Here is a 25,871-nt window from a genome sequence, read left to right on the forward strand (position 1 = left end):
AAAGGGGGGGGGGGGGGAATGAGATTGTACATCACTAGGTCAAAACACACGATCAATGTATCACTTGAGATTAGGGACTAGAACAGAAGATCTCACACGGTAGCCTCGAATTCATCGGTGTTGCTGGCGGCGCCATTGGGGGTGTCGTCCTCCGATCGGAGCTGAGATGATACCCCGTCGATAGCGGAGTTGAGCTGAGCAATCTTTTCGGCTAATACCTTTCGTGTCTTCTACATATTATCATGAGGAGAGATATTAAAAAAAATAAAAAACTCGGCAAAAACCCGAGATCCAACAGATGTAAGTTATAATGATCATTGCTGCAGGGTGGACTCACCTCCAAAGCCTTTTCCTCGTCATATATGAATTTGGGCAATTTCCTCATGAGATCCTTCCGGTCTGCTCCAGCTAAAGCCTTGCTGATCTGCAAAATAATTAAAAAGAAACTATAATGACCTAAGAAAAAAACAAGAAACAGTGATTGTTTTGAGTTCCGGGGTAACATATCATGGAATCATATACTTTTTCAGAGTACAATGAATCCCCGTCTGCCGTATTCCCGATTATATCATCAGCAAGAGAATGTCAATGAAAACTGTAAATGTACACCCACTACAAATTTCATAGATAGACCTTAATATAGAAAAAAAAATGAACAGATGGAGAAAAACAACTTCAAGCTCAACGAATGTCATCGATTAAAACCATGTGAAACAACTTATCACCTCAGGAGCGAACACACATCCAAGTGCACCGACTATGAGTCCTCCCAAAATAAATCCTCCAACAAATAGGCCTGTGCTGCCTGGCCCTTCATCATTTCTGTCATTTCAAGTGGTATCGGAAATCAGGACAGATATAGAGACATGATGGGCACTCGCACATGTCAGGAACGTGGGAAATGAAGCCGCAGTTTAAATTGTTTATCGAAATGTAAACAATTTCTCATATTCTGAAAAAAAAATCATTTATCAAATCTCTAGAAAAAAAGAAAAGAAAAGAAAAGAAGGAACTCTATGCCTGTATACTGCCCGGACGGTAAGGGGCTTTCTGCTTCTGGAAGCAGAAAACTGCAGATTGTTGGAGCCATTCAATCCAATAGGAACATTGACTGAGGATGCACCTCCAAGGACTAGACTACGTTGCTTCAGAGGAAGGCCTAGAATGTATTTAGTGATAATAAGATATGATGCTTAAAAAGATGCTTCTAGTAAAAAAAATATTTACTTGACATACAAAAACCTGATTGGGAGCGAAACCGAAAACACATACTCACAATGAAACTATGAAAGGAAGGAATGCTTAGATTCACAATGGCAAGTAACAAAAGGCAGGGAACTTTCCCTTCTACTAACACGGAGTACCCACGAGATCTAAACTATGCTAACCATCGGAGAAAGATGCAGGTTCAAAGGAGGAGAATCAGAAACAAAAGCTTCATCAGCACTTGTTATGTAAATATGTAAATGTAATGTCTGTTCAAATCTAAAGCTGATTAGAAGGGGACTGCCATCATCTTTAACTAGAGATCCGAAACTAACCGAAAACAAGATATAGACGCTACATTACACAAGAGATTCATTATTCTTAGCCTTTATATTCACAACAGCAAACAGACGTATGTCAATGACATGTACCGGTGGTCCGGTGGGCCAAATCAAGTATTCTATCAGCCTTAAGCTACTTTCGCATGAATTTCTGGCGTTTGGAAGCTCAGTTTCTCTAGCTCGAAGAATCAAACGACAGAAGCTGTCGTAACACAAGAAATATCCATATCAAACCTCAATTAATGAACCTACTAAGCTTTCTCCTGCATCCTTCAATATCATAAAATTTACCAAAACTCTTGAACTATTTCAACATGCAATTGCGCTCAAATACCACAAAACCCCAAATGGAACATCGAGAGTTCTAGAAAGCAACAAGTTTCGTCAACTACAGAGAATCCAAACAAGAAGAAATCGAGATCTTTCAACAACCAGAAAAATGCGAAGATCGCAATAAAGATGGAGTCGGGACACATAAGGAGAGAGACAAAGAACTACCAGATGATGGATGAAGTTCAGAATTCTTCGACAGAACCAACGAGCCAGAAATGGCCGCCATTGATGGAAACGGGGCGAGAGAGACGAGCGAACGAAGAAGAAGAAACAGAGATTTTTTTTTTTTCCTCAGATCATCTGAGAGAGAACAAATATGCGGGTTCGATGATATCTAAGATTGGGAGCTTATTAGAGAGTCCGGTATAACTCGGTTTAGTTCGGTTAGGTCGTTTTACATCGTGTGGTTTGTACTTTGTATCCAAAAGTTGTTCATTTCATGAGTAATAGAAATTCTCTCTAAACCCCATCCACTACGATTGATTTTGTTCTTATTTTTTGCTTCTTGTTTGATTTTCACCCCAACACAATTTCTATTCGATCCGATTTAGATTTAGCTCCCATTATTAAAAAAAATGTTTGCTTTCTTGAGAATTTTCTTTTTTTATATATATTTGATTTGTTACAAATTTCTACATCCAACCTTTTTTTTAAAAATCAATTTCTATTCGATGTTTTGACACGTAAATACTTGCATATATAAATATAAAATATATACTATAATATGAGGGAAAAAAATTGTCTATATTTTAAAGCATATTATTATAAACAATCTAAAATGTTATATCATGTATTTATTTGTATAACAATTCACATATGAGTTTAAAGATGGATAGAAGTAAAACTGTTAAATCATCTAAACTCTTATCATTGGAATTGTTTTTCCTTTTAAATGGTAAAACTATATAAGCATTAAAAAGGAAAAAAAAATCATCATTATATATATCCGAATTTGCTAACTCAAAATAAACTAGTTAAATGATGAGATGTTATTAAAAGCTTCCATTTAAAACTTAAAACTGATTGATTAAATTACATGAACATACACAGATAAAAAATACAATGTTTAAGATAATTATTAATTTATTATATGTGAAATTCGAAGTTGATAACTGAAATAGTTTATTTAGTTCTTTTAATCATCACAACCAAGGGATAAGTCTTTGTGTATAACTTATCGCGAAGGGAAATTATCGTGTTCTTTATGGAATTATGAGTTTTTTTTTGGTAAATTGGAATTATGAATTTTTTTTTACCAGGCTAGTTACATATTAGGTGAACTCTTAAGTGGTAGAAAAAGGCAATTTAACTACTAGGAATCAAATAAAATTTTCCTATTTTCTTATTATAAATCGTTTGAAATGCGTAGTCATAATATTCTGGAAAGTTCTATGAGGATTCATGGATTTTTTTTATTATTATTTTTACATAAAAAAACTACCCGGCGGAATTAAGGGGACAGATAATATATATATATATTAACAACCCCAGTAGGTAGGATCTGGGTTTGTCGTGTTCCCTCTGAAGAGTGGAAGCGAATAAACAATGTCTCTGAAGAATATGTGGAAACTCTGTTTCCGGAGGAGACAAGACGCTTCTGTTGTAAGTTGTGTATCTCTGAGACTCAAACTCTCTGTGTTTCTGGTTTTAATTAAACTGCAATGGTTTCGTTTTCAGGCACGAGAGAGGAGGATTCGCACCTTGTCGTCTTCCTCGGGCCCTTACCTGTTACTTCCCATGGAGGTTATGGGCGGTGGCGAAGCCGTGAATATCAACTTATACGACCCGAGGATGGAAGAGAGTGTCAAGATCCGGAACCAGACACTGCCTCCTGAGCTGTTGCCTCCATCGACATTCGTAGGATCATCCCGTGGTTGGACGGCTTGTATGAACGACGAGGATTTCAGGATCCACCTTACCAACATGTTCAACCCCTCGGCCTCTGAAAATTCTCACCGAGTCGTATCCCTCCCTCCCTTCCCATGTTCCAGCCCGACCCGGATGATCAAGAACGTGTCTCTTTCGTCCTCTCCTGACCAAGACGACGAGGACTGTGTCGTGGCCGTCAAGTTCAGGGGAAACTACATCGTATTCTGCAGGCCCGGAGACTCGACGTGGACCGGATACGAGAGCCTCCACGAAAGTTTGTACGCCACTCTCGTCATGTATTCACGGAGAGACTCCTCTTTCTATCTGCCCGCTAACATTTTCCACCATACGAGTGCATTGGCCTGGAAGATGAACCGGACAGAGCTCCCGCCAGACACCCATGTCCTAAAACTAGGGCCTGTCCAGTTACCCGACAGCATGCCTGAGCGCGAGCGCGAGCTCTTGGGGCTGTGTTGTCAGACCAAACACTTGGTCGAGTCTCCCACCGGCGAGATTTTTGTCGTTGTTTGGTATCTCCAGTTCACCGATTCGAACCGGAATCCAGTCTCCTGGTTGGAACAGGAGAAAAACCCTGAGAAAGAGTATTGGGGCAGAACGAAGCGGTTCATCGTTTACAGACAAGAAGACACTACTCAGTGTTACACAGAAGACATAGGGGATCTCTGCATTTTCCTCGGTAAGAACGAGTCCTTCTGCATCCCGGCGAGCTCGTACCCTGGCCTCAAGCCTAATTCCGTGTACTACATGGACGGTTTCGTTCGTGTTTACCATCTCGCTACCGGGTCCATTCATCGACTCCCTCTCCAGGATCTTCATACGCCATTTTGGCTTGCCCCACTTCAGTGATAGAAAATTCTAACGCTCTCTAGTCTCTGACGGATTCTGTAGGGTTGGCTTAATCGGGTTTTGGTTCGGGTTCGGTTATTTCGGTTTTAGAAAAACTATAACCGTTTGGTTTTTATATTGAATTCAGTTCGGTATTCCGGTTTGGTTTTTTCGATTTTAGAAAAATCATAACCATTCAGTTTTTTACATCTAATTCGATTTGGTTATGGTTATGTATTATTCGGTTATTAACTAGATAAGTCACGCTAGTGTAGTTTATGCTGTTCAAAATCTTTAAGAATGATTTCTCCTACCGTTCGTTTAAATCCCCACAGCAAAATCGCAGCAACGTGGAGTCTTCGAACAGATTCCATCATCAAAAGAAAACGATTTTGCCTCTTTGTATTTGCCAGCTGAGAGTTGATACTTGATATGGACATAGAAAAATGGATCAAATGCTAAAATATGAAAAATAAATTTAATTTAGCAAAATTATAAAAGATCACCTCTAAATCTGTGTTGGTTTAATAATCACATAACAAAAAAAGAGAGAGTTGTTAATCGGATCTATTGGACGAGTCGAGACAAAGCAAAAACAATTTTTTAACAAAAAAACGTATTTTTTTATTTCGCAAAAATTTTAAGGATTCGGTTTTTATGTAATTATTTGTTTTATTTAGATTCCACCTAAGTTTGCCTTGAATTTAAATTTTATTAAAGAATTATTCATATACTGAAAATTATCATTTTCGTTCGATTCTTTGTTATTTTTATATTCTATTTAAATTTATTTAAAGTTCCAGTTTTTTTTTAATATCTAATTAATTTTACAATCAAACTCGTTTTACATGTAGTATAATAATTATGTGTTAGGAGAACCATGATGCGATCTCTAATTTGTATGTTATATTTATATTGTTGAGTAATCCCAGCGAACCGGACATGATTCACGTTAACCGGACAAACCGGTCTATATTAACTGGGTCGTTGGGCCCCACAGATTCCCCCGCATACTTCGCACGTGCTCTTTTGTCAAAGAAACCAAATCCATTGTTAAATTAAATTAAAGAAACAAATAAGCGTAGAAGAAACCTCTTTTTTTTTTCCTTTTTGTTTTCGCGAGAGAGATTTTTCAAACGAATTCGACTACGACGGAGGAGAAGCTTTTCTTCGAAGATTGAGAGACGCTTGAGATTGATACAGAGGAGACAGAGGGATATATGTATCCCTATAGATAGAGAGAGAGAAGGTGAAACGGGGGAATTGTGTTGCTCTTCTTGGCGTGTGTCGGACGAGCTGAGTCGCCAGAGCTAGGGTTTCGTTTTCGTTTTCGTTTCGTCAGGAGCTGGTGGAGGATGGTGAGATATTAATTTTGTTGCTCTTTTTCGGATTGGGGCTTAGCGTTTTCATAATTTTTCGAGGTTTCATGGATCGGTGTTTGTTCAGTCTTCCGTTTTTACTAGACTTTGCTTTTGTTCATGTGAATTGGGCATGGACATTTTGTTGAATGAATAGGTGTAATTGGGAATTCGGCCCTTAGATAATGAATTTCGCATGTGTTGGTTGTTGCACTACTCCGTAATTCTAGGGTTTGATCTCAGCTTCACGATTTGATTCGAAGTTTACAGGACTCAAGATAGGTACTAGTAACCAAAATTGGGGATTTTTCAATTATGTTATTCCTTTGAGCCGTCAAATTAGGTTTGGTCGCAACACTGGCCATATTGTATCTGGTAACTTCCCGAGCATTGAATCTATTTAGTTCGGTGTATATACCGTACTCGTATCATTAGATTTTGTTTTTCATGGTATTCTAGCAATACCAATGCCCTGCATGTGTTGTATTTTGCTCAGGTGGAGAATGAAATGAGATGTTTTTATGTATATCTGTTAGAATGTCCACCTTACCAATTGAATACGAACCAAAAGTGAGTAGCACAGCATAAGGAACTACAGGCTGAAAATTTCAGTTTCAAATTGATATTTAAGAGAACGACTTTGCAGCGTTTCTTATGCTTTATGTGGCAGCTTGCTAAGGCTAGAAAGTATGATATGTTTTGCAGGACTGGCTTTCTCGTGCGTTCCTGAGAGATAGTTGATGGGAAAAATTATCCCTTTGTCTCATAAAAGCGTCCTGCTAGCTTGGAGTTGTTATATGTGAAGCATTATGACGCTTGAGGATTTCTTTACTCTGACAGAGATAAAAGATGGACTCGCGGCCACTTCTCGTGTTGAAGAGCTTGTATCCGTTATGCAGAGGAGTAAAGATTCTGTTGTGAAGAATGCTGGTGACGCTTCTAGACAATGGGCTGCTGTTGCAAGCACAATTGCAGCCACAAAGAACAGAGAGTGTCTTGATGCGTTTATTGATTTAGATGGACTCTTTTACTTCAGCAGGTGGCTAATTGATGCCCAAAGATTGGGTAGTGATTCAACTGACAGCTCTGTAGAGGAGGCAATTCTTGCTTTGCTACAAGCTCTTGAAAATCTAGGTGTAGACTATCCGAATTTGATTTCTTCTGGGATATGGCATTCTGTCAGAAACCTTGATGACCATGGTAGTTCTCGGATTCAGGATATGGCCAGAAAGCTCTTTGATAGCTGGAAACAGGATAATGTACATGACCGTCCTGACTTCAACAAAGAAAGCATTCACAGATTGCACGAAGATGAGGCGAGAGTTATATCAGCTAGTGGGGAGAGTATTAGTGGCCAAATTCCTGATGCAAATCCTCTTTGTCCAAGAGAAAGTAATAATGAAAAACCTCCTCTGGGAGTAGTAGATGAAGCTGGAAGCTCGCTCTCAGAAGAAAATAAAGCAGATGAAGTTAAGGGTTTGGAACTTCAGACTGAATTAGTCGGTTCAAACTCAAATGTGATTTCTCACTGTTCCTATACCAAGGCTGAAGCTTCAGATGATACTCTTATCGGCGAGATCATGAATGCTGTTCAAGAAAGTCTTTCTGTAAAGGAAAATGACTCTACGAAGGATACAAGTGGTTCAATAGGTAGTACTCGTCTCCCCACTGGTACTAGTGGTCTCCGGCATCCGCAACATGGCAGTGTTGGAAGGCCGTCAGGCTCTCCAGCTTCTTCTGAGATATCTAAGGATGACAGCCAAATTGGCGAGCATGAACCTTCTGCTGAAAATTTGGGTGCAGAAGTAGTAGCTGCGGCCTCTAGTTTAGTAGAACCGGTACCTATGTCTATTGATACTGCAGTGGCAAGTCCAGAGGAAACCAAGAAAGAACCTCTTTCTGAAGAGGCGAGCAAGAACTCTTCCGGGGCCTTGGAAGATATTGGTTTAGCGCATAATTGTAGCAAACAGGTGGCTCCAATGGATCATAAAAGTGATAAATACGATTCTGAAGCATTGTCAGGATTATCTGCTGACAAGAAAAGGAATCGAGAAGATGAGAGTTTCGGAGCGCCCATTCATGCTGTTGATGAAGCAAAAAAGGATGGCAAGGGCACTAACAACAAGAAAATAGTAAAACGTAGAAAAAGAAAATTTTCTAGATCGATGACAGTATCTCAGAGACTTGGTGCAATGGACAAGTCAACAGCTGAGATTGAACTCGGCATTGTGGATGCCTTGGACATAGCTGCGAAAGTTGCGCAGGAAGTAGCAAGGGAAGTAGATTCGAGAGAGCCATCTTGTGATTCATCGGAAGAAAGATCAAGAATAATAACGAGGGCAAACTTACGACATCGATTTGGAAGTCCGAGAGGACAGATTTTAACTGGAGAGAAACGAAATGTGGAGGGAGAAGATGGATATCTTGAACTCCGTGAGTGTTCTGGGCGGTAACTGCCGTGATGACAGAGGCACAATACACACCTCGTGCCGCACAAGCTTTGAGGTCAGCCTGGATTCCCGCCCCTGCACCCGAGTCCGACCCAGCCACCGTCAGCACCTGGGCCGCCGCCTTTCTACTCTCCATTGTCATCGTGCATCTCCAAGACATGACAAGCCCAATGGTTAATACAAAACAAACGAATGCTGTCATGTGAGACACAGAGGATGAAAGCCCTTGCTTTTGGAAGAATTTCATGAAAACGGGTTCCTTCTGGCGTCTTAAAATTTCTGAACTGGAAATACCCTTAAGATAATAAGTGCATATTGTGATTACATTATTGGGTCAACATTGAAAAGAGTACCTGAGAGAACAGAGATCCTTCCCCTGAGACAGTGAACCGATACAAGAGACCTTCATTCATGAATGTTCAGACCCAAAGCAATTGATATGCAAACTAATTTCACTGCATAATTGAATAGAACCAATGATCAGTAGAGTGTTCACTTCCCCTGACTTCTCTGAGTGTTCAGCCCAAACCACAGAATTTAGCCGCTTTCTTATAAAGCTTTTTCAGCGAATTTTTTAATATTTAATTGGATAAAGCAGAGAAATTCTTGCTGTAATAAAAATATGGAGAAATTTCACCACATTGAAGCAAATTTTCTTGGTGAAGACTCTCCGGAGCTTCGGCGGTCGACGATGGCGATAGCGACGACGGAGATGTAGCAGCAGCAGCAGGAGGAGGAGGACAAGAGATTCTGAGGAGTTCCTGATATGTTTGGTGGGGGCATATAACGTGACGTCATTGCTCTTTCTCCTGAAATGGGCTTTGTCTGGGCCCTTCGTGGGTCCTTTACAAGCCCATATATCACTCGGAAGTCTCGAGCCGTTGTAAAATTTGATCATGCCTCAAAACGGAACGGTTAAGAAGATACTTCAGGTGCCTATTTCAAATTCGGTCCGGTTTGGATCGGATTTGGAAGAATAGTTTCCCAAACTTTGAAGGAGGAAGCAGAGAGATTCTGAGTTTGACACAGTTCTTGTCTCGGGGACAAAGCGGGCCTACAGGGGAGCATGCGGGAGCAAGCTTCGAGTCCTCCTCGGGTTCTTCCATCGTCGGTGGGAAGAGGAAAGAACCCGAGATGGGATGGGAACCTTACACACTGAACTCCTCTAGACCTCAATATCCTCCATGGAGATGAAGAAGGTGAGTGATCCACAAACATGGAGATTGGTTCTTGAATAAAGATTCGTGGGATTGATTGCTAAAGGAAGATAAAAACAAACAAACATGCTCAGTTACTTTTAAATTGTTTCTAATCTTATTTTCGGGGATTTTTTTTCTCTCTCTCTCTTGTCATTCAAGGTCTTTTACCTGACTATGATTTCATATGTAGAAGTAAAGGTTCAACCATAGACGTATTGAACGCTTAAAGATTCTAGTACATGGTCTTCACACTGTCTTGTTTCTTGTTACGCACAGTTTTGTGTCAGATAATGTGTCCTGTAGCATGTTTAGCTGTGTTCTTCGGTCATGATTGTATGAACCCTCCCTCAGTGCCCGTTCCAATTAATTACTTATAATGAAAGGTTCAACCATATGTGGCAGGTGGTTTCGTGAATCCTTATAATGCTTTCCAATATTTCATGAGATTCTCATATACGCAGATTTACGAAATTTCTGACTACATTAACAATTAAAACTTCATCGATCCTGTTAGAACTTTCTAATATATTATAAAACCAGTTGGAAAGATTCACAAGGGAAACAGGGCGGGTGAAGAGCTCAAACCGCGATACAATGATTTGGGTGAATTGGTCGACGATATTAGAAACGAACCAGAGGTGCAAGAGTTTTTATGCATCGCTCCCCGTGAGATTCTAAGGGATGATACACCAACATAGGTTTGAATTATTCTTAAAGGCTTCGAGTGTCAACGATTTGACGAAAGGTCTTGAAGATCTAAAATATAAATATAGAGATGTCTATGAGTTCGATGGGGACTCGAGGGCCAAGCCCGAGCTCGTCCACGAAAGGAGGATGAAGAGGAAGTCGAGGAGGATGTGATATATTTTGTGTTTTATGCTTTGAATTTTTGTTGGAATCGATCGATAGGTGAGATCGTGATGAATAGTCCTTAAAAAACGACAATACTTTCCACAAAATAAAAAATGACATTTTTTATTACTCAAGTGGAGCAAGCCAAAATGGTGTATGAAGACCTTGGAGAGGGAGTCGATGAATGGATCAGATCGCGAAATGGTAAGCACGAACAAACCGTCCATATAGTATACGGAATTAGGCTTGATGTCAGGGTACAAGCACGTCTAGATGCAGAAGGACTTGTTCTTACTAAGGAAAATGCAGAGATCTCCTATGTCTTCTGTGTAACATTCAGTAGTGTTTTGTTTGTACACAATGAAACGTTTTTGTTAAGGTTGTTTTTGCAGGTAATTGAATTTATTAGTGTAGAAAATTCTGAAGAGATTCTTAGTGCAGATTTTGTGGAAAAGATAACTATCAAGAGTTTGAATATAATAGTTGACCAACAATCTTAGAGATAAAAGACAAATCATCAAAAAATAAATAAATAAAGATAATCTAAATAGATCTAGACGTGTGCATATAAAAGAAATATGGAAGAGGTTGAAAAAATATAGAATTTAAGAGAGAAAAATCGTAGAAGGAAAAATACAAAGGTCGGTGAGAGTTTAGGTTTTCTGTAAGTGAGATATATCTAAAGGATTCTGGACACGATTTGTGTGATGAATCGATAGAATTCATGTTGTATGGGCTAATATTAAGGGAGAATGTGGTGTATTCATTGGTATCTCAAAAGAAATAAGTTATAGTTGTGAAATTCCTACGAATAAATAGAATCGATTGAGTGATATATGAGTACGTAAGTTATTTCAGCTTCGTTCTGCCGAGGTTTTTCTCCAATTCCAACTAGGAGTCTGAATTCCGGTTCAAATTGGTGCACACCAAACAACGAGAAACATCTCGACCAAGTGTTTGGTCTGACAACACAGCCCCAAGAGCTCGCGCTCGCTTAGAATACATGACGAGAGTAAGGTGGATCCTGAAATCCTCATCGTCCATATAAATTGTCCAACCATACGAAAGTCGATGGAGGAGGCAGTATCTGGCTCCAGATCTTATCACTCTATTCCTTCCTCGGATCGTATAAGTTTATATTTACGATTCTACCCTCATAACCTCCAGGGAAAGTAACAGAGGAAAACGACAAGGAGCAAATCCTCCTCTCTAAAACCAACAACAGAGGGTTTGAGTCTCAGATAGACGAAGCGTCTCGCCAGAGTTATTTTGGGCCCATGGGCTGAACTGTAGTCCGTACAAATTTACCCGTTATGATCTAGTTCGTGAGCCCATTTATGTAAACTAAGACGTAAACACACGCATGTTGGGCCCCACAGATTCCCCCCGCATACTTCGCACGTGCTCTTTTGTCAAAGAAAAGGTATATTTACCAAATCGATTCACGTGCTTTGGAAAATTAAATTAAAGAAACAAATAGGCGTAGAAGAAACCTTTTTTTTTTTTTATCCTTTTTGTTTTCGGGAGAGAGCTTTTTCAAACGAATTCAGACTACGTCGTCGAAGACCTACGACGGAGGGGAAGCTTTTCTTCGCCGCTTCTGGAGATTGAGAGACGCTGGAGATTGATACAGAGGAGATAGAGAGATATATGTGTCCCTATAGATAGAGAGAGAAGGTGAAACGGGGGAATTTTGTTGCTCTTCTTGGCGTGTGTCGGATGAGCTGAGTCGCCAGAGCTAGGGTTTCGTTTTCGTTTCTTCAGGAGCTGGTGGAGGATGGTGAGATATTAATTTTCTTGCTCTTTTCGGATTGGGGCTTAGCGTTTTCATAATTTGTCGAGGTTTCATGGATCGGTGTTTGTTCAGTCTTCCGTTTTTACTAGACTTTGCTTTTGATTATGTGAATTGGGCATGGACATTTTGTTGAATGAATCGGTGTAATTTGGAATTCGGCCCTTAGATAATGATTTTCGCATGTGTTGGTCGTTGCACTACTCCGTAATTCTAGGGTTTGATCTCAGCTTCACGATTTGATTCGAAGTTTACAGGACTCAAGATAGGTACTAGTAACCGAAATTGGGGAATTTTCAGCTTTGGTCGCAGTGGCCATATTGTACCTGGTAGCTTCCTGAGAATTGAAGCTATTTAGTTCGGCGTATATGCCGTACTCGTATCATTAGATTTTGTTTTTCATGGTATTCTAGCAATATCAATGCCCTGCATGTGTTGTATTTGGCTGGGGTGGAAAATGAAATAAGATGTTTTTATGCATATCTGTTAGAATGTCCACCTTACCAATTGAATAGGAACCAAAAGTGAGTAGCACAACATGAGGAACTACAGACTGAAAATTTCAGTTTCAAATTGATATTTAAGAGAAGAACTTTGCAGTGTTTCTTGTGCTTTATGCGGCAGCTTGCTAAGGCTAAAAAGTATGATACGTTTTGCAGGATTGGCTTTCTCGTGCGTTCCTGAGAGATAATTGATGGGAAAATTTATCCTTTTGTCTCATAAAAGCATCCTGCTAGATTGGAGTTGTTATATGTGAAGCATTATGACGCTTGAGGATTTCTTTACTCTGACAGAGATAAAAGATGGACTCGCGACCACATCTCGTGTTGAAGAGCTTGTATCCGTTATGCAGAGGAGTAAAGATTCTGTTGTGAAGAATGCTGGTGACACTTCTAGACAATGGGCTGCTGTTGCAAGCGCAATTGCAGCCACAAAGAACAGAGAGTGTCTTAATGCGTTTATTGATTTAGATGGACTCTTTTACTTCAGCAGGTGGCTAATTGATGCCCAAAGATTGGGTAGTTATTCAACTGACAGCTCTGTAGAGGAGGCAATTCTTGCTTTGTTACAAGCTCTTGAAAATCTAGGTGTAGACTGTCCGAATTTGATTTCTTCTGGGATATGGCATTCTGTCAGAAACCTTGATGGCCATGGTAGTTCTCGGATTCAGGATATGGCCAGAAAGCTCTTTGATAGCTGGAAACAGGATAATGTACATGACCGTCCTGACTTCAACAAAGAAAGCATTCACAGATTGCACGAAGATGAGGCGAGAGTTATATCAGCTAGTGGGGAGAGTAGTAGTGGCCAAATTCCTGATGCAAATCCTCTTTGTCCAAGAGAAAGTAATAGTGAAAAGCCTCCTCTGGGAGTAGTAGATGAAGCTGGAAGCTCGCTGTCAGAAGAAAATAAACCAGATGAAGTTAAGGGTTTGGAACCTCAGACTGACTTAGTTGGTTCAAACTCAAATGTGATTTCTCACTGTTCCAATACCAAGGCTGAAGCTTCAGATGGTACTCTTATCGGCGAGATCATGAATGCTGTTCAAGAAAGTCTTTCTGTAAAGGAAAATGACTCTACGAAGGATACAAGTGGTTCAATAGGTAGTACTCGTCTCCCCACTGGTACTAGTGGTCTCCGGCATCCGCAGCATGGCAGTGTTGGAAGGCCACCAGGCTCTCCAGCCTCTTCTGAGATATCTAAAGATGACAGGCAATTTGGCGAGCATGAACCTTCTGCTGAAGATCTGGGTGCAGAAGTAGTAACTGCGGCCTCTAGTTTAGTAGAACCGGTACCTATGTCTATTGATACTGCAGTAGCAAATCCAGAGGAAACCAAGAAAGAACCTCTTTCTGAAGAGGCCAGTAAGAACTCTTCTGGGGCCTTGGAAGATGTTGGTTTTACGCATAATTGTAGCAAACAGGTGGCTCCAATGGATCATAAAAGTGATAAATACGATTCTGAAGCATTGTCAGGATTATCTGGTGACAAGAAAAGGAATCGAGAAGATGAGAGTTTCGGAGCGTCCATTCATGCTGTTGATGAAGCAAAAAAGGATCGCAAGGGCACTAACAGCAAGAAAATAGTAAAACGTAGAAAAAGAAAATTTTCTAGATCGATGACAGTATCTCAGAGACTTGGTGCAATGGACAAGTCAACAGCTGAGATTGAACTCGGCATTGTGGATGCCTTGGACATAGCTACGAAAGTTGCGCAGGAAGTAGCAAGGGAAGTAGATTCGAGAGAGCCATCTTGTGATTCATCGGAAGAGCTGTCAGATGAAAGAACACAATCTGATTCATCAAATTCCATAAACGATGACCAAGACATGCTAGGCACGGTGTCCCATTCGAAGGAAGCACCAGTTTTTGAAAAACATTCTGCTCAAGCACTTCAAGGTGGGAAGAACCACTTGATGGATCTGGAAGATGATATACCTGAAAATGGCATGAGTGGCAATAAAATTGAGCCTCGCCAATTCAGCACAGAGAGAAAGCCTTGTGAATTTGATCTCAATGAAGAAATCGTTCCTGATGAAACAGATGTTGCTGTGGCCTCTATGTCAACCCTTGCTCCTGTAGTGACTGTCTCACGTCCCGTAGCTGCTCCCGGGGTTCCGCCAGCAATGGTATCACAACTGGAAAGAACTGTTTGCTGGAAAGGATCTGCCGCTACCAGTGCATTTCGCCCAGCATCACCTCATAAACTTTCTGGTGGGGATTTAAGAGAGAAGCATGTTTGTCTTGGTATTGATCTGAATGTGGCCGAGGGAGAAGATGATAAGGTTGAAGACTCAACCCCTTGGAGACAGTTTCCTTTCTCAACAAATGCTAGGTCTACAGAGACTCTGGTGGAAGTAAAGCCCTCAGAATCAGGCAGGTTCAACCTGGATTTGAATTGCAGAAACGAGGAATATGACGCTCCCACACGTTCAGAACTGAGGATGGAGACAAGGCTGTTTCTAAATCGTAATGGCCACCAGAGCGTATCTCCTGCCTCCTGCTCATCATCCCAACAATCAGCCAAGAAATTGAACTTTGATTTGAACGACGGACCGCAGTTTCTCACTGATTCTTCGTATCAGGGACCTTACTATGGGCAACATCCACGTAGTACAATCCCCCATGAACCGGTCATTTCCATCTTGGGTGCCAAAGTGGAAGTCAGCAGAAAAGATTCTCTTTCATTCTTTCCCAAAGGAAAATCCATCGACCCGAAACTTGACCTAGACATAGCAAGAACCGGAAACTCTCTGGGTTTAGCTCCCGGTTTCTCCCATTCGCCCTCCCCTACCTTTGGCTACAACGGACAAACTGCACCTCCTGGTTTGACATTATCATCGCCATTGTATGTACCTGGAAACTCTATCCCGTACATGATGGACTCGAGAGGAGCCCCAGTGTTGCCTCGGGTTATCGGGTCGACCCCTCATGCACATGCTCAACAACATTTCTTCATGAGCATGCCTGATGCATCCACTAGTCTAAATGGTTTCCCAAACTTTGAAGGAGGAAGCAGAGAGATTCTGAGTTTGACACAGTTCTTGTCTCGGGGACAAAGCGGGCCTACAGGGGAGCATGCGGGAGCAAGCTTCGAGTCCTCCTCGGGCTCTTCCATCGTCGGTGGGAAGAGGAAAGAACCCGAGACGGGATGGGAACCTTACACACTGAACTCCTCTAGACCTCAATATCCTCCATGGAGATGAAGAAGGTGAGTGATCCACAAACATGGAGATTGGTTCTTGAATAAAGATTCGTGGGATTGATTGCTGAAGGAAGATAAAGAAAAACATGTTCAGTTACTTTTAAATTGTTTCTAATCTTATTTTCGGGGATTTTTTTTTCTCTCTTGTCATTCAAGGTCTTTTACCTGACTATGATTTCATATGTAGAAGTAAAGGTTCAACCATAGAAGTATTAAACGCTTAAAGATTCTAGTACATGGTCTTCACACTGTCTTGTTTCTCGTTACGCACAGTTTTGTGTCAGATAATGTCTTTGCAAGCTGTCAGGTTTGGCTGTTGTGTTCAAAGATCATGATTGTATCAACCCTCCCTCAGTGCCCGTTCCAGTTACCTTGATTTGATAAGACTATGGAGCAATCTGATTTAGAAGAATTTTAAAAAAACTCTGTATTCAGTTGGATCTTACAAACATTTGTCAATTCTCTTTCCTTCTGCGAAAAACATATGAGCCAGTTTTTGTTCGACATTTTAAGGTTTAATACAACTCCCTCTAAAACCCCATTTGTGAATAGCACTTGTGCAACGCAATGCATCCTCTTTCTCGTACAGCGATAGCATTCTCTTCCCATATACTTTCAACTCGTTCTTCCTCTTCCTTTGGTCTAACCCGTATTCGTGCTTAAAACGTATAGTTCACATAAGTTCTATGATCCTATGCCTCAAGCACCTAGTTCTCGGCAACATCTGACCGTTTACATTCAATGAAGACGAGATGTTCAGTAGCAATTCAGCAAATGTCTGTCACAGAAACATCAGACTAGGAGACTACGAAGAACTCAAGGCAGTTTCATATACATATACATATGTATGTGTATGCCTGTATGTGCATATACTCATTAGTTTAGCTGGACAGAACAAATGGTGTGGGTCGGAACACAAAATTGACATGGAAAGGTTCCAACTTGACAACCTGGGTTCCCTTTCGGACAAAACCCAATGTTAAATCGGCCACCAAAAGCTATGAACCAAGCGAGTGGCTCTCGGCAGCCATCAATGTAGCAAATGACTTTTACCCATTACCATGGCATAACCTTAAAACCTAAGCCCAGCAGAGACAATTCGGTTGGTTTCATCAGTTACATTCTATGAAGAAATGAGGACGCAATTGCTATGTAAATCAACGTGTGAAACCATTCTTCCTCAAAGGGCATGTTCATTAGGCAGAACAGAACAGGGATAAAATGTATACAAGATGACTTTACACTTACACATAACTACGCAGTTGGGTAAGGCAAAAGAGAGAGAGAATTCTGAATCAAAACAGAGACAAAAGGCAGAGGCAGCTAAGTTGCACGTTAGAGAATGTGCAGAACTGCAGCAACGTGATGATCCATATGGAACACTTGAGAAAGAAAACTATGCAAGAAGAGCATTTTCAGCTTCATTTCCAAATGTTTCAGAACAACGCTTACACGCAGAATCGGAAGTTATTCAAGGGGTATATAATCAAATTCCCATACAAGCAGTTCATGAAAAAAGAACCGACGAGAGTAAATATTATTTACAATCACGAGCGGATGAAGATGAAATCCCATTTCCTTTATCTAAACCAAGAGAGTCAATTCAGCAAAGCGGAAATGGATATTCTTAAACAGTCTTAAACTAAGCAAAGATAAGCTTCAAAGACAAATTGCTCCCAAAATTATGGAGAGAAGAGAGAGAGAGAGAGAGAGAGCGCGTATGAACCTTCAAATTCAATGAGAGCCCGAAGAACCACCGCCAATGCTCACCGTGGTTCTCTCCTTCCTCTCCGCCTCATACTCAGCATCATCCGTGGGAAGCTCGAAGCGGCAAATGGGGCAAGAGTTCCTTGTCCCTAACCATGGTACAATGCAATCACCGTGGTAGCTATGCCCACAAGGTAGCTTCTTTGCAGTTTCACCAACTGCTACCACATCCTTGCACACAGCACACACCACGCTCTCAGCTTCCGAAGTAATCTCAAACGTTTCCAAAGCTTCCACCGCAGACATTGCCGCCGGCGGTGCGCCTCTCCGGCTACCGTCGCTCTCCGCCAGATTCTGCAGAAGCGCTTCATATCCGGCCGCGTCCACGTAGTCCCCAGGATTGCCTATGTAACGGTCGGAATCTGGAACCCCGATGCGGAACTCAACGGAGTTGTCTTCGATTCCCATCAGAATCTCGGCCCAATCGAGAATCCTGTTCCGACCGGTACGCTGGCGCGTTGCATAGTCGCGGATCCGGACCCGGAGCATCTCCCGCCGCCTTCTCCTCAGATCTTCTTCCTCATCGTCGTCATCGTATTCGTAGTCTCTGCTCACGTCGTTTTCGGTCCTGGTCACGGATCTGTTCTCTTCCACGCGCGGTTGATTCTCTCGCAATCTCTCTCCATCTTCTGCTTCCTCCTCTTCCCGATCCCCTTCGTTTTCATCGGCTTCCGCGTCTTCATCCACGTCGTCCTCTTCTTCGTATTCCTCCTCTTCCTCTTCCTCATCCTCATCTCCTTCTTCTTCTTCCTCATCCTGGTGGTTTCTGTTCCAGCCATTGAGTTCGAATCTAAGGAAATCCTCTTCGTACGACACATCCAGTTGCGGCGGCGCGTGGTAGTCACGCGTCGCCTGAACAAGCAGGCGGAGCATCTGGTGGAAATGTAAGTAAGTCGAGTCGTCAGCCTCCAGATCCGGAGAAAGCGGCGCCGAAGCAGAGTACGACGCAGCGCCGGACGCTGGAATCGACTGGATTGCCTCGACGAAACCGTTTTTACATTCGAAGCAGACGACGTCCGCTAGGGTTTCGACGGAGACGCGCTTGTTGCAGTGATAGCACCAGTGAGACACCTCATCGGCTGCGGTTAACACCGCCAGAGACGACCGCGGCGGCGGAGCGTCGGACATAGTTTTCCCGTCGGAGAATTGGATCCGACACGGCGGATAATCAGGCCAAATGGTAGAAGAAAGAGAAGGAAAAAAAAGGCAAATTTTAGAAATAAGGGTTGAGATTCCATGCCTGGAGAAATGATCTCCTACGATCAGGTGTACGATTAACCCTTTGGTACGATTACGATCTCTATTAAAACGGACGGCTGAGATATTTTCTAAGTAAATGAAAATGTAGGTCCTTTGCACGATGATGATATTTTTTTGGAATATGACTCGGATGGACTAAATCAACCCTCCTTTGAATATTTAGTTCACGAATATTTTAGTATTCAAATTATTTAAAAAAAACAATAAATTCTAATACACTAAAGAAAAAATATTATTTGTCTTTGAAAAAGAAGTATGTAAAATTGGTTACATATATATATAGTTTATTGATTTTTATATATATAAGATCTCACGAATTGAAATTGTCCTTGTAGATCAAAACAAAATCTTTTAAGGTATTTTGTTTTTGAAAAATATTTTTTAGAAAGTCGCTCATTTTAAAACTATTTCAAAACGAACATATTTAATTTTAAAAATTCTTTCGGAATAAATAACCGAAAAAAGTAGATATATTTTGTTGATATTAATAGATTAATCAATTTTTTAAATTATCATTATTTATTTCAGTGTATTTGATACATCAGTTTTTTATCCATAACGGTTTTACAATTAAGGTATATCCAACATTTACAACGGGTGAATTGACAAGATCACTGCAACAAATTTGGAGTAAGGTTAGACATACATTACTGACTAACAACATATAGAGTATTTTTCTTGAAGGGACATTCAATTTTAAAGATAAAAATGAAATTAAATTATATCTAGAGAAATATATTGGATTCTATTGTAATAATAACTTTTAAATTCGGAGTCTCCAAGGAAGGTTGACGAATAAGGTCCAATATAATATCATTTTTGAAACCATTATAAATATGTAGGATTACAATTGTCTATATAAAAAAATACACTAGGATACCCATGTATATATGTTTAAAAAGTATATTACTCGAATTTGAATTCAAATTTATGAATATGTGTGGATTCAAATGTAAATATTTAGAAATCAGATTAAAATTCGAATTAAGATGAATATTTAGAAATCGCATATCTCGAGATACCTATTCGGGTAATTTTGTATGGATCGACTTATTTGACTTGTAATATGGCCATGTATGTTAAAAGAGTGAATGTTTAATGTAAAATTTTAGAATTTAAATCCTATATATATATATATATATAACATTTAATGTAGATATAAACGTGGCATGAATTTGGTGGTAATGAAAGGGCAATAACATATCGCATGAATCTTGTAAACGTCTCATTCATAGTCCAATCTTCTCCTCAGAAAATCAAATTCCGTAAAAGTGAAAAGGGGCCAACTGTCCAATGTAATACCGGACTTTGAAGAATAAAAACCTAATCGACAAAACCAATTAATAACAATTTTGTATAATTAAGGAAACAGATATATCAATATATGATCATTTCCTTTCTTTAAAACAAATTTGCAATTTTTTCATATATCTGGATTGCAAAGCTTTCTTGCTACCAAAAGCTAAAATCAATATCTTTTTATATGAATAATGACTTAAATGGGAAATCATGAGGTCGAGGTTCGACTCCTTACCGCCTCCTTAGCTCTCACATGTCACCTGTCAGTTACGGTTTATTTATCTCTCATGTGTGTTGCAGGTTCGTATGCGTGGACTTGAGGTTTTTCTTAGTCTGCGATGATGTCCTGATACCGTCCTCGTCCGGTCTATTGGACTGTGAGTCATTACGGTGTCCGGTGTTCGATCCGAAGGGTTGTAGAACAGGTTTCACAATGTATAAAAAAATAGAAAAGTTGTTGTTCATAGAAAAAGAACAAAAATAAATAAATTCTTTGTGACGAAGAGTTTTTAATCTTTTAAAATATCGAATTTAGAAATTTACCGATCTATTAAAAAAACTAATTTTCGAAAGAATTAATCTTATCTGCATATAACACATTTTTTTTTGTATTTAACTTAGGATTATACAAATTGACCTGTTCACGAGTACAACAAGTCGATATACGTGTTAAAAACGTGGGCTTTTTTATAAAGAAAAACGTGGGCTTTTTCCTTGAATATAAAAAAAAAATGAATTGCCAAAAAGGAACCTTCACTATTACTTGTTTGAATCAAGTGCCAACCGAACTTGACTCTGTTTTTATTTATTGTTCGGTGTTCTTGACCTTTTTGTCCGAAACTTTTTGACTTATCCAAAACTTCACTTGTTAACCTTCGCAATAAAAATATAATGGATATATATATATATATATGTATAAATGTATGTACATATAATAATGATATATAGCATTAGTTTTCTATGATGAGTAAAAGGATTTTTATTTTTTGTTAACAATATTAGACTAAATTGTGTTACGGTTCATTTATACACTAAGCAAGACCCGCCTTAAAAGTGTCAATCGTCCGACGTCAATGTCTCGACTATCTGAAAAAAAATTAAAAAATTAATTTAATTCATATTAATCTTTCATTAGGTTTTAATGAAAGACAGAACACTTGCCTACGGTTAGGTAAAATCCATTGTCTGATTGACCATTCCAAATCTCACGCTTGAAAATCCACTGTTTGGGTTAAACATAATAATCCACGTCATCACATCCGCTGCTTATAAATAATGCCTCTCCCTCTCCGCCTAAAATGAGTAAAGAAGAACACGGAACCTCACTTCTCCTCTCTGAAATCTCAATCCTCAGTCACAATGTCTGCATCCACATTACCACTTATCTCCCTCGCCATTGTCTTCCATTTCCTCGTCGTAGGTAAAAACCCGACAGAAGAGATGCACGAGTTCTTTGTCTGTTTCTGTGTTTGGTCTCTGTTTCTCTTTTTACATTTCTGGGTTTGTTTTCGAAACTACAGGGGTTGATTCGGCGACGTTCACTATGATAAACAAATGTGATTACACAGTTTGGCCGGGAATTCTCTCCAACGCCGGAGTCCCTCCACTTCCGACCACCGGATTTTCTCTCCAGCCCGGCGAGTCACGCTCCCTCGACGCCCCGCCGTCTTGGGGTGGCCGATTCTGGGGCCGTACACACTGCTCTGAGGACTCCGCTGGGAAATTCGTATGCACCACCGGAGACTGCGGCTCCGGTAAGCTCGAATGCTCTGGAGCCGGCGCAGCACCTCCGGCGACCCTGGCCGAGTTCACTCTAGATGGCGCTGGGGGAATGGACTTCTTCGACGTCAGCCTCGTCGACGGCTACAATCTCCCGATGCTCGTCGTCCCACAAGGTGGCTCCGGCGACAACTGTACCTCCACCGGCTGCGTCGTCGATCTCAACGGAGCGTGCCCGTCGCAGCTCCGCGTCACGACGGCGATTGACGGCGGAGAGAGCGCCGTCGCTTGCCGGAGCGCGTGCGAGGCGTTCAAGGAGGAGCAGTTCTGCTGCAGCGGCGCGTACGGGACACCAGACACGTGTAAACCATCGGTGTACTCGCAAATATTCAAAAGCGCGTGCCCACGCGCTTACAGCTATGCCTACGACGACAAATCCAGCACCTTCACATGCTCTAATTCCCCCGGTTACTCCATCACTTTTTGCCCTTCCCCAAACACAAGGTAATTTTACCAAAACACCCCCAATCTTTTAAACCGTCCGCGTAAGTCAACGCACTGTTTTATGACCGTCCATTCATATATTGCCACGTGTCTGATGGTCAGTTCTAATTCTTTGGTTTGCAGTCAGAAATCATCTCAGGAGCGGCACAGTACCGAAACGACGACGTCTGGAACGAACTCGTCGCCGCAAGACACTACCATGGTTTACGAAGGTGCTTTCGATCGAAGCGGGTCGACGCCGACCACGTGCGCGCACGTGCTGATGTCGGTTAGCGCGTGGATTGCACTCGCAGCTTGGAGGTTAAGAGGATAGTAGATCCCCGGAAACCAAACGGGTTAACCGGTGATAAAGTAGGCCCCATCTGCTTTTATCACAAAGGAAACGTCAACTGACATCGGCCCAAAAGTTGCGAGGACAACACAACAGCCACCGCACGTGGGATCCACGTGGTTGACATTGGATGATGTGGCACGCGGACCGGCCGACGCGGCATGTGGAGGTGATTGTATTTCGATGGTGGGATGGGGCTTGGAACAAAATTTCATTAATTTCTAACATTTTTAAATTTTTTAGATATATTGGGTTAAAGGAAATTATAATACTAAGGCCATTGTTATTGTTGTTGTATACATTCTTTAGTGATATACAATAAGATCCGTTTTCGTCGGCGATATCTTGAAATTCCAAATGTTTTGTTCGTTCAATGATTTTTAGAATCTAATAATTGGTGATTAAATTAATTGTATTTTTTAAATATAACCAAAATATTTGATCAATAATTCCGCAAAGGGGGAACCTTGGGTCGACAGCATCAATCGATTAGGACGAATTATAAAGTAATTCAAGTCAATATAAACAACACTATAACTGTGTTAAAATTATGTATAACAATTAATCGGATGTAAACTTTATATGTTCAACCTTTAAAAGTTAAAAGAATGTGAATATCGAATACGATTAGAACGTAAATGGAATTTGAATCGATTAAAAGTCGGAATTGACACGTCACTGTTCGTAAACGTCATGTCAGCATTTAAGATTAAATATGATATAGTTCTACAATTTCGAGTTTATTTACAAGACAACACTAGAGTTCTCGTTTAATTTGATTAAAAATATAATGAAAATTCGCCAAGTTGATGATTTTTTTTAGGAAAAAAACCCTAAAAATTCATGAACTTGTATTTTAGAGTAATATTAATTCCTAAACTTGTAGAGGTGCCTATTAATTCCCAAACTTGCAAAATTGAAAGCCACGTCGAATCGGTCAACTCGTTTTTTTAACCAAATAATGCTATGTACGAATATGAAACCGTTTAACAAGTTCAGGATTTAACGTGTTCAATTTTGCAAGTTTGGGAATTAATAGGCACATCTACAAGTTTAGGAATTAATATTACTCCAAAATACAAGTTCAAATTTTTTTTAGGATTTTTGTGAATATAAAATATAAGTATCTTTTAATTTCTAAATTGTTTATGAATTGTTTTAGAAAATTTTATATTAAAAAGAATATTTCTAAATCAAATATATTTTTTAATAGTCATGAATATATAATCAAACTGTGAAAACTAAAAATAAGATAATAAAATAATATTGTGGAAGAAATACATATCGAGCACATCAATGTAATTTATTTATTTAAATAGATTATTCTAATGACCCTAAATTAAGTTAAATCAATTGAATTAACAAAACATTTAATCAATGATTCGTTCTTATCCAAAAACCTGTTTATTTATTTATTTACTTTGTTTTTATTCATACAAAGATTTTATTTAATTATTATTTACCTTGTTTTATTTTGGCAAATTAGTGGTTCTCATTTTCGGGTGATTCGTTCTTATCCAAAAACCTGTTTATTTATTTATTTACTTTGTTTTTATTCATACAAAGATTTTATTTAATTATTATTTACCTTGTTTTATTTTGGCAAATTAGTGGTTCTCATTTTCGGGTCAATGCTAAATTGTACTCAAATAATTTTTTTTTCTTTATACTCTTCCTAACGAGATTGAAAATCATATTAAATTTCATATAATTTCTACGATAAATGAATATTTATTCAAAAGAACAGTTCATAATTTTATTTTCATTCATAAACTGAGAGAAAAGAAATAAAAGTTGAAAAAATATTCATTTGAATGTTGAGACTTCTTTTTTGGCAATGTTATTAGTTTCTACTTGGAGAATATTTTTAAAAAATGCATATCTTAATTAAGCATATAAGTTTGGTGGGTCCACGTTATTTACCCCCTTTCATTTTTTCCAAAATTTTCTGACGGAAATTATATTCTTTTTAATATAATTTTTTCTAAAACAATTTATAAACAATTTAGAAATTAAAAGATACTTATATTTTATTCACAAAAACCCTAAAAAAATTTGAACTTATATTTTGGAGTAATATTAATTCCTAAATTTGTAGAGGTGCCTATTAATTCCCAAACTTGAAAAATTAAACACGTTAAATCCTGAATTTGTTAAACGGTTCCATATTTGTCCATAGTGTTATTTGGTCAAAAAAACGAGTTGACCGATCCGACGTGGCGTCTGACGTGGTGCGCCACGTCGGATTTTTTTTAGGGTTTTTGTGAATAAAATATAAGTATCTTTTAATTTCTAAATTGTTTATAAATTGTTTTAGAAAAAATTATATTAAAAAGAATATAATTTCCGTCAGAAAATTTTGGAAAAAATGAAAGGGGGTAAATAACGTGGATCCACCAAACTTATATGCTTAATTAAGATATGCATTTTTTAAAAATATTCTCCAAGTAGAAACTAATAACATTGCCAAAAAAAAAGTCTCAACATTCAAATGAATATTTTTTCAACTTTTATTTATTTTCTCTCAGTTTGTGAATGAAAATAAAATTATGAACTGTTCTTTTGAATAAATATTCATTTATCGTAGAAATTATATGAAATTTAATATGATTTTCAATCTCGTTAGGAAGAGTATAAAGAAAAAAAAATTATTTGAGTACAATTTAGCATTGACCCGAAAATGAGAACCACTAATTTGCCAAAATAAAACAAGGTAAATAATAATTAAATAAAAGCTTTATATGACGAATCATTGATTAAATGTTTTGTTAATTCAATTGATTTAACTTAATTTAGGGTCATTAGAATAATCTATTTAAATAAATAAATTACATTGATGTGCTCGATATGTATTTCTTCCACAACATTATTTTATTATCTTATTTTTAGTTTTCACAGTTTGATTATATATTCATGACTATTAAAAAATATATTTGATTTAGAAATATTCTTTTTAATATAAATTTTTCTAAAACAATTCATAAACAATTTAGAAATTAAAAGATACTTATATTTTATATTCACAAAAACCCTAAAAAAA

At 39.1% G+C, this 25,871-nt stretch overlaps 5 protein-coding genes and 1 long non-coding RNA gene across 9 annotated transcripts; 3 read left to right on the plus strand and 3 right to left on the minus strand.

Annotated features, from left to right (window-relative positions):
* Window positions 1-7: 7 nt before the first annotated feature.
* On the minus strand, window positions 8-2,203 carry LOC104806873. Of its 2 annotated transcripts, none has more exons than XM_010531967.1 (5): window positions 2,046-2,203; window positions 1,021-1,159; window positions 726-822; window positions 338-424; window positions 8-227 (listed from the first exon to the last, which is right to left on the minus strand). In XM_010531967.1, exons 1-5 carry the CDS (start codon window positions 2,104-2,106, stop codon window positions 93-95), a joined length of 519 nt encoding a protein of 172 aa, XP_010530269.1. In that variant the 5' UTR covers window positions 2,107-2,203; the 3' UTR covers window positions 8-92. The 2 variants fall into 2 exon arrangements, with proteins under 2 accessions (XP_010530269.1, XP_010530267.1); XM_010531965.1 differs by having other exon boundaries at window positions 8-230; window positions 2,046-2,201.
* A 1,222-nt stretch (window positions 2,204-3,425) lies between these two features.
* On the plus strand, window positions 3,426-4,616 carry LOC104807035. The gene is made up of 2 exons (XM_010532145.1): window positions 3,426-3,482; window positions 3,558-4,616. Exons 1-2 carry the CDS (start codon window positions 3,426-3,428, stop codon window positions 4,614-4,616), a joined length of 1,116 nt encoding a protein of 371 aa, XP_010530447.1.
* Window positions 4,617-5,689: 1,073 nt separating this feature from the next.
* On the plus strand, window positions 5,690-16,217 carry LOC104806874. Of its 3 annotated transcripts, XM_019201709.1 has the most exons (4): window positions 5,690-5,953; window positions 6,659-7,594; window positions 7,625-8,251; window positions 14,499-16,217. In XM_019201709.1, exons 2-4 carry the CDS (start codon window positions 6,763-6,765, stop codon window positions 15,950-15,952), a joined length of 2,913 nt encoding a protein of 970 aa, XP_019057254.1. In that variant the 5' UTR covers window positions 5,690-5,953; window positions 6,659-6,762; the 3' UTR covers window positions 15,953-16,217. The 3 variants fall into 3 exon arrangements, with proteins under 3 accessions (XP_019057254.1, XP_010530271.1, XP_010530270.1); XM_010531969.2 differs by lacking the exons at window positions 5,690-5,953; window positions 6,659-7,594; window positions 7,625-8,251 and adding exons at window positions 11,947-12,234; window positions 12,906-13,841 and having other exon boundaries at window positions 13,872-16,217; XM_010531968.2 differs by lacking the exons at window positions 5,690-5,953; window positions 6,659-7,594; window positions 7,625-8,251 and adding an exon at window positions 11,947-12,234 and having other exon boundaries at window positions 12,906-16,217.
* On the minus strand, window positions 8,298-9,129 carry LOC104806875. Its single transcript, XR_770668.1, has 3 exons — window positions 9,044-9,129; window positions 8,757-8,858; window positions 8,298-8,552 (listed from the first exon to the last, which is right to left on the minus strand). It is a non-coding gene; the product is annotated as an uncharacterized LOC104806875 (long non-coding RNA).
* Window positions 16,218-17,348: 1,131 nt separating the features above from the next.
* LOC104806877 (E3 ubiquitin-protein ligase CIP8) lies at window positions 17,349-18,909 on the minus strand. The gene has a single exon (XM_010531970.1). It carries the CDS (start codon window positions 18,844-18,846, stop codon window positions 17,686-17,688), a length of 1,161 nt encoding a protein of 386 aa, XP_010530272.1. The 5' UTR covers window positions 18,847-18,909; the 3' UTR covers window positions 17,349-17,685.
* Window positions 18,910-21,566: 2,657 nt separating this feature from the next.
* On the plus strand, window positions 21,567-23,167 carry LOC104806878 (thaumatin-like protein 1b). The gene is made up of 3 exons (XM_010531971.1): window positions 21,567-21,697; window positions 21,798-22,500; window positions 22,624-23,167. Exons 1-3 carry the CDS (start codon window positions 21,637-21,639, stop codon window positions 22,811-22,813), a joined length of 954 nt encoding a protein of 317 aa, XP_010530273.1. The 5' UTR covers window positions 21,567-21,636; the 3' UTR covers window positions 22,814-23,167.
* Window positions 23,168-25,871: the final 2,704 nt, after the last annotated feature.

Source organism: Tarenaya hassleriana, unplaced genomic scaffold (assembly GCF_000463585.1).
Source record: "Tarenaya hassleriana unplaced genomic scaffold, ASM46358v1 Cleome12, whole genome shotgun sequence".
In the NCBI taxonomy this organism is placed as follows: domain Eukaryota; kingdom Viridiplantae; phylum Streptophyta; class Magnoliopsida; order Brassicales; family Cleomaceae; genus Tarenaya; species Tarenaya hassleriana.

Bases quoted from the DNA above. Each gene is read 5' to 3' on its own strand.
- LOC104806877 (XM_010531970.1), bottom strand. From the start codon at position 18,846: ATGTCCGACGCTCCGCCGCCGCGGTCGTCTCTGGCGGTGTTAACCGCA.
- LOC104806873 (XM_010531965.1), bottom strand. From the start codon at position 2,106: ATGGCGGCCATTTCTGGCTCGTTGGTTCTGTCGAAGAATTCTGAACTT. The intron at 1,160-2,045 runs GTAGTTCTTTGT...AATACATTCTAG, and splicing joins TGAACTTCATCCATCATCTG to GCCTTCCTCTGAAGCAACGT. The intron at 231-337 runs GTGAGTCCACCC...GATAATATGTAG, and splicing joins ACGAGGAAAAGGCTTTGGAG to AAGACACGAAAGGTATTAGC.
- LOC104807035 (XM_010532145.1), top strand. From the start codon at position 3,426: ATGTCTCTGAAGAATATGTGGAAACTCTGTTTCCGGAGGAGACAAGAC. The intron at 3,483-3,557 runs GTAAGTTGTGTA...TTTCGTTTTCAG, and splicing joins GGAGACAAGACGCTTCTGTT to GCACGAGAGAGGAGGATTCG.
- LOC104806874 (XM_010531968.2), top strand. From the start codon at position 13,010: ATGACGCTTGAGGATTTCTTTACTCTGACAGAGATAAAAGATGGACTC.
- LOC104806878 (XM_010531971.1), top strand. From the start codon at position 21,637: ATGTCTGCATCCACATTACCACTTATCTCCCTCGCCATTGTCTTCCAT. The intron at 21,698-21,797 runs GTAAAAACCCGA...TCGAAACTACAG, and splicing joins CTTCCATTTCCTCGTCGTAG to GGGTTGATTCGGCGACGTTC. The intron at 22,501-22,623 runs GTAATTTTACCA...TTTGGTTTGCAG, and splicing joins TGCCCTTCCCCAAACACAAG to TCAGAAATCATCTCAGGAGC.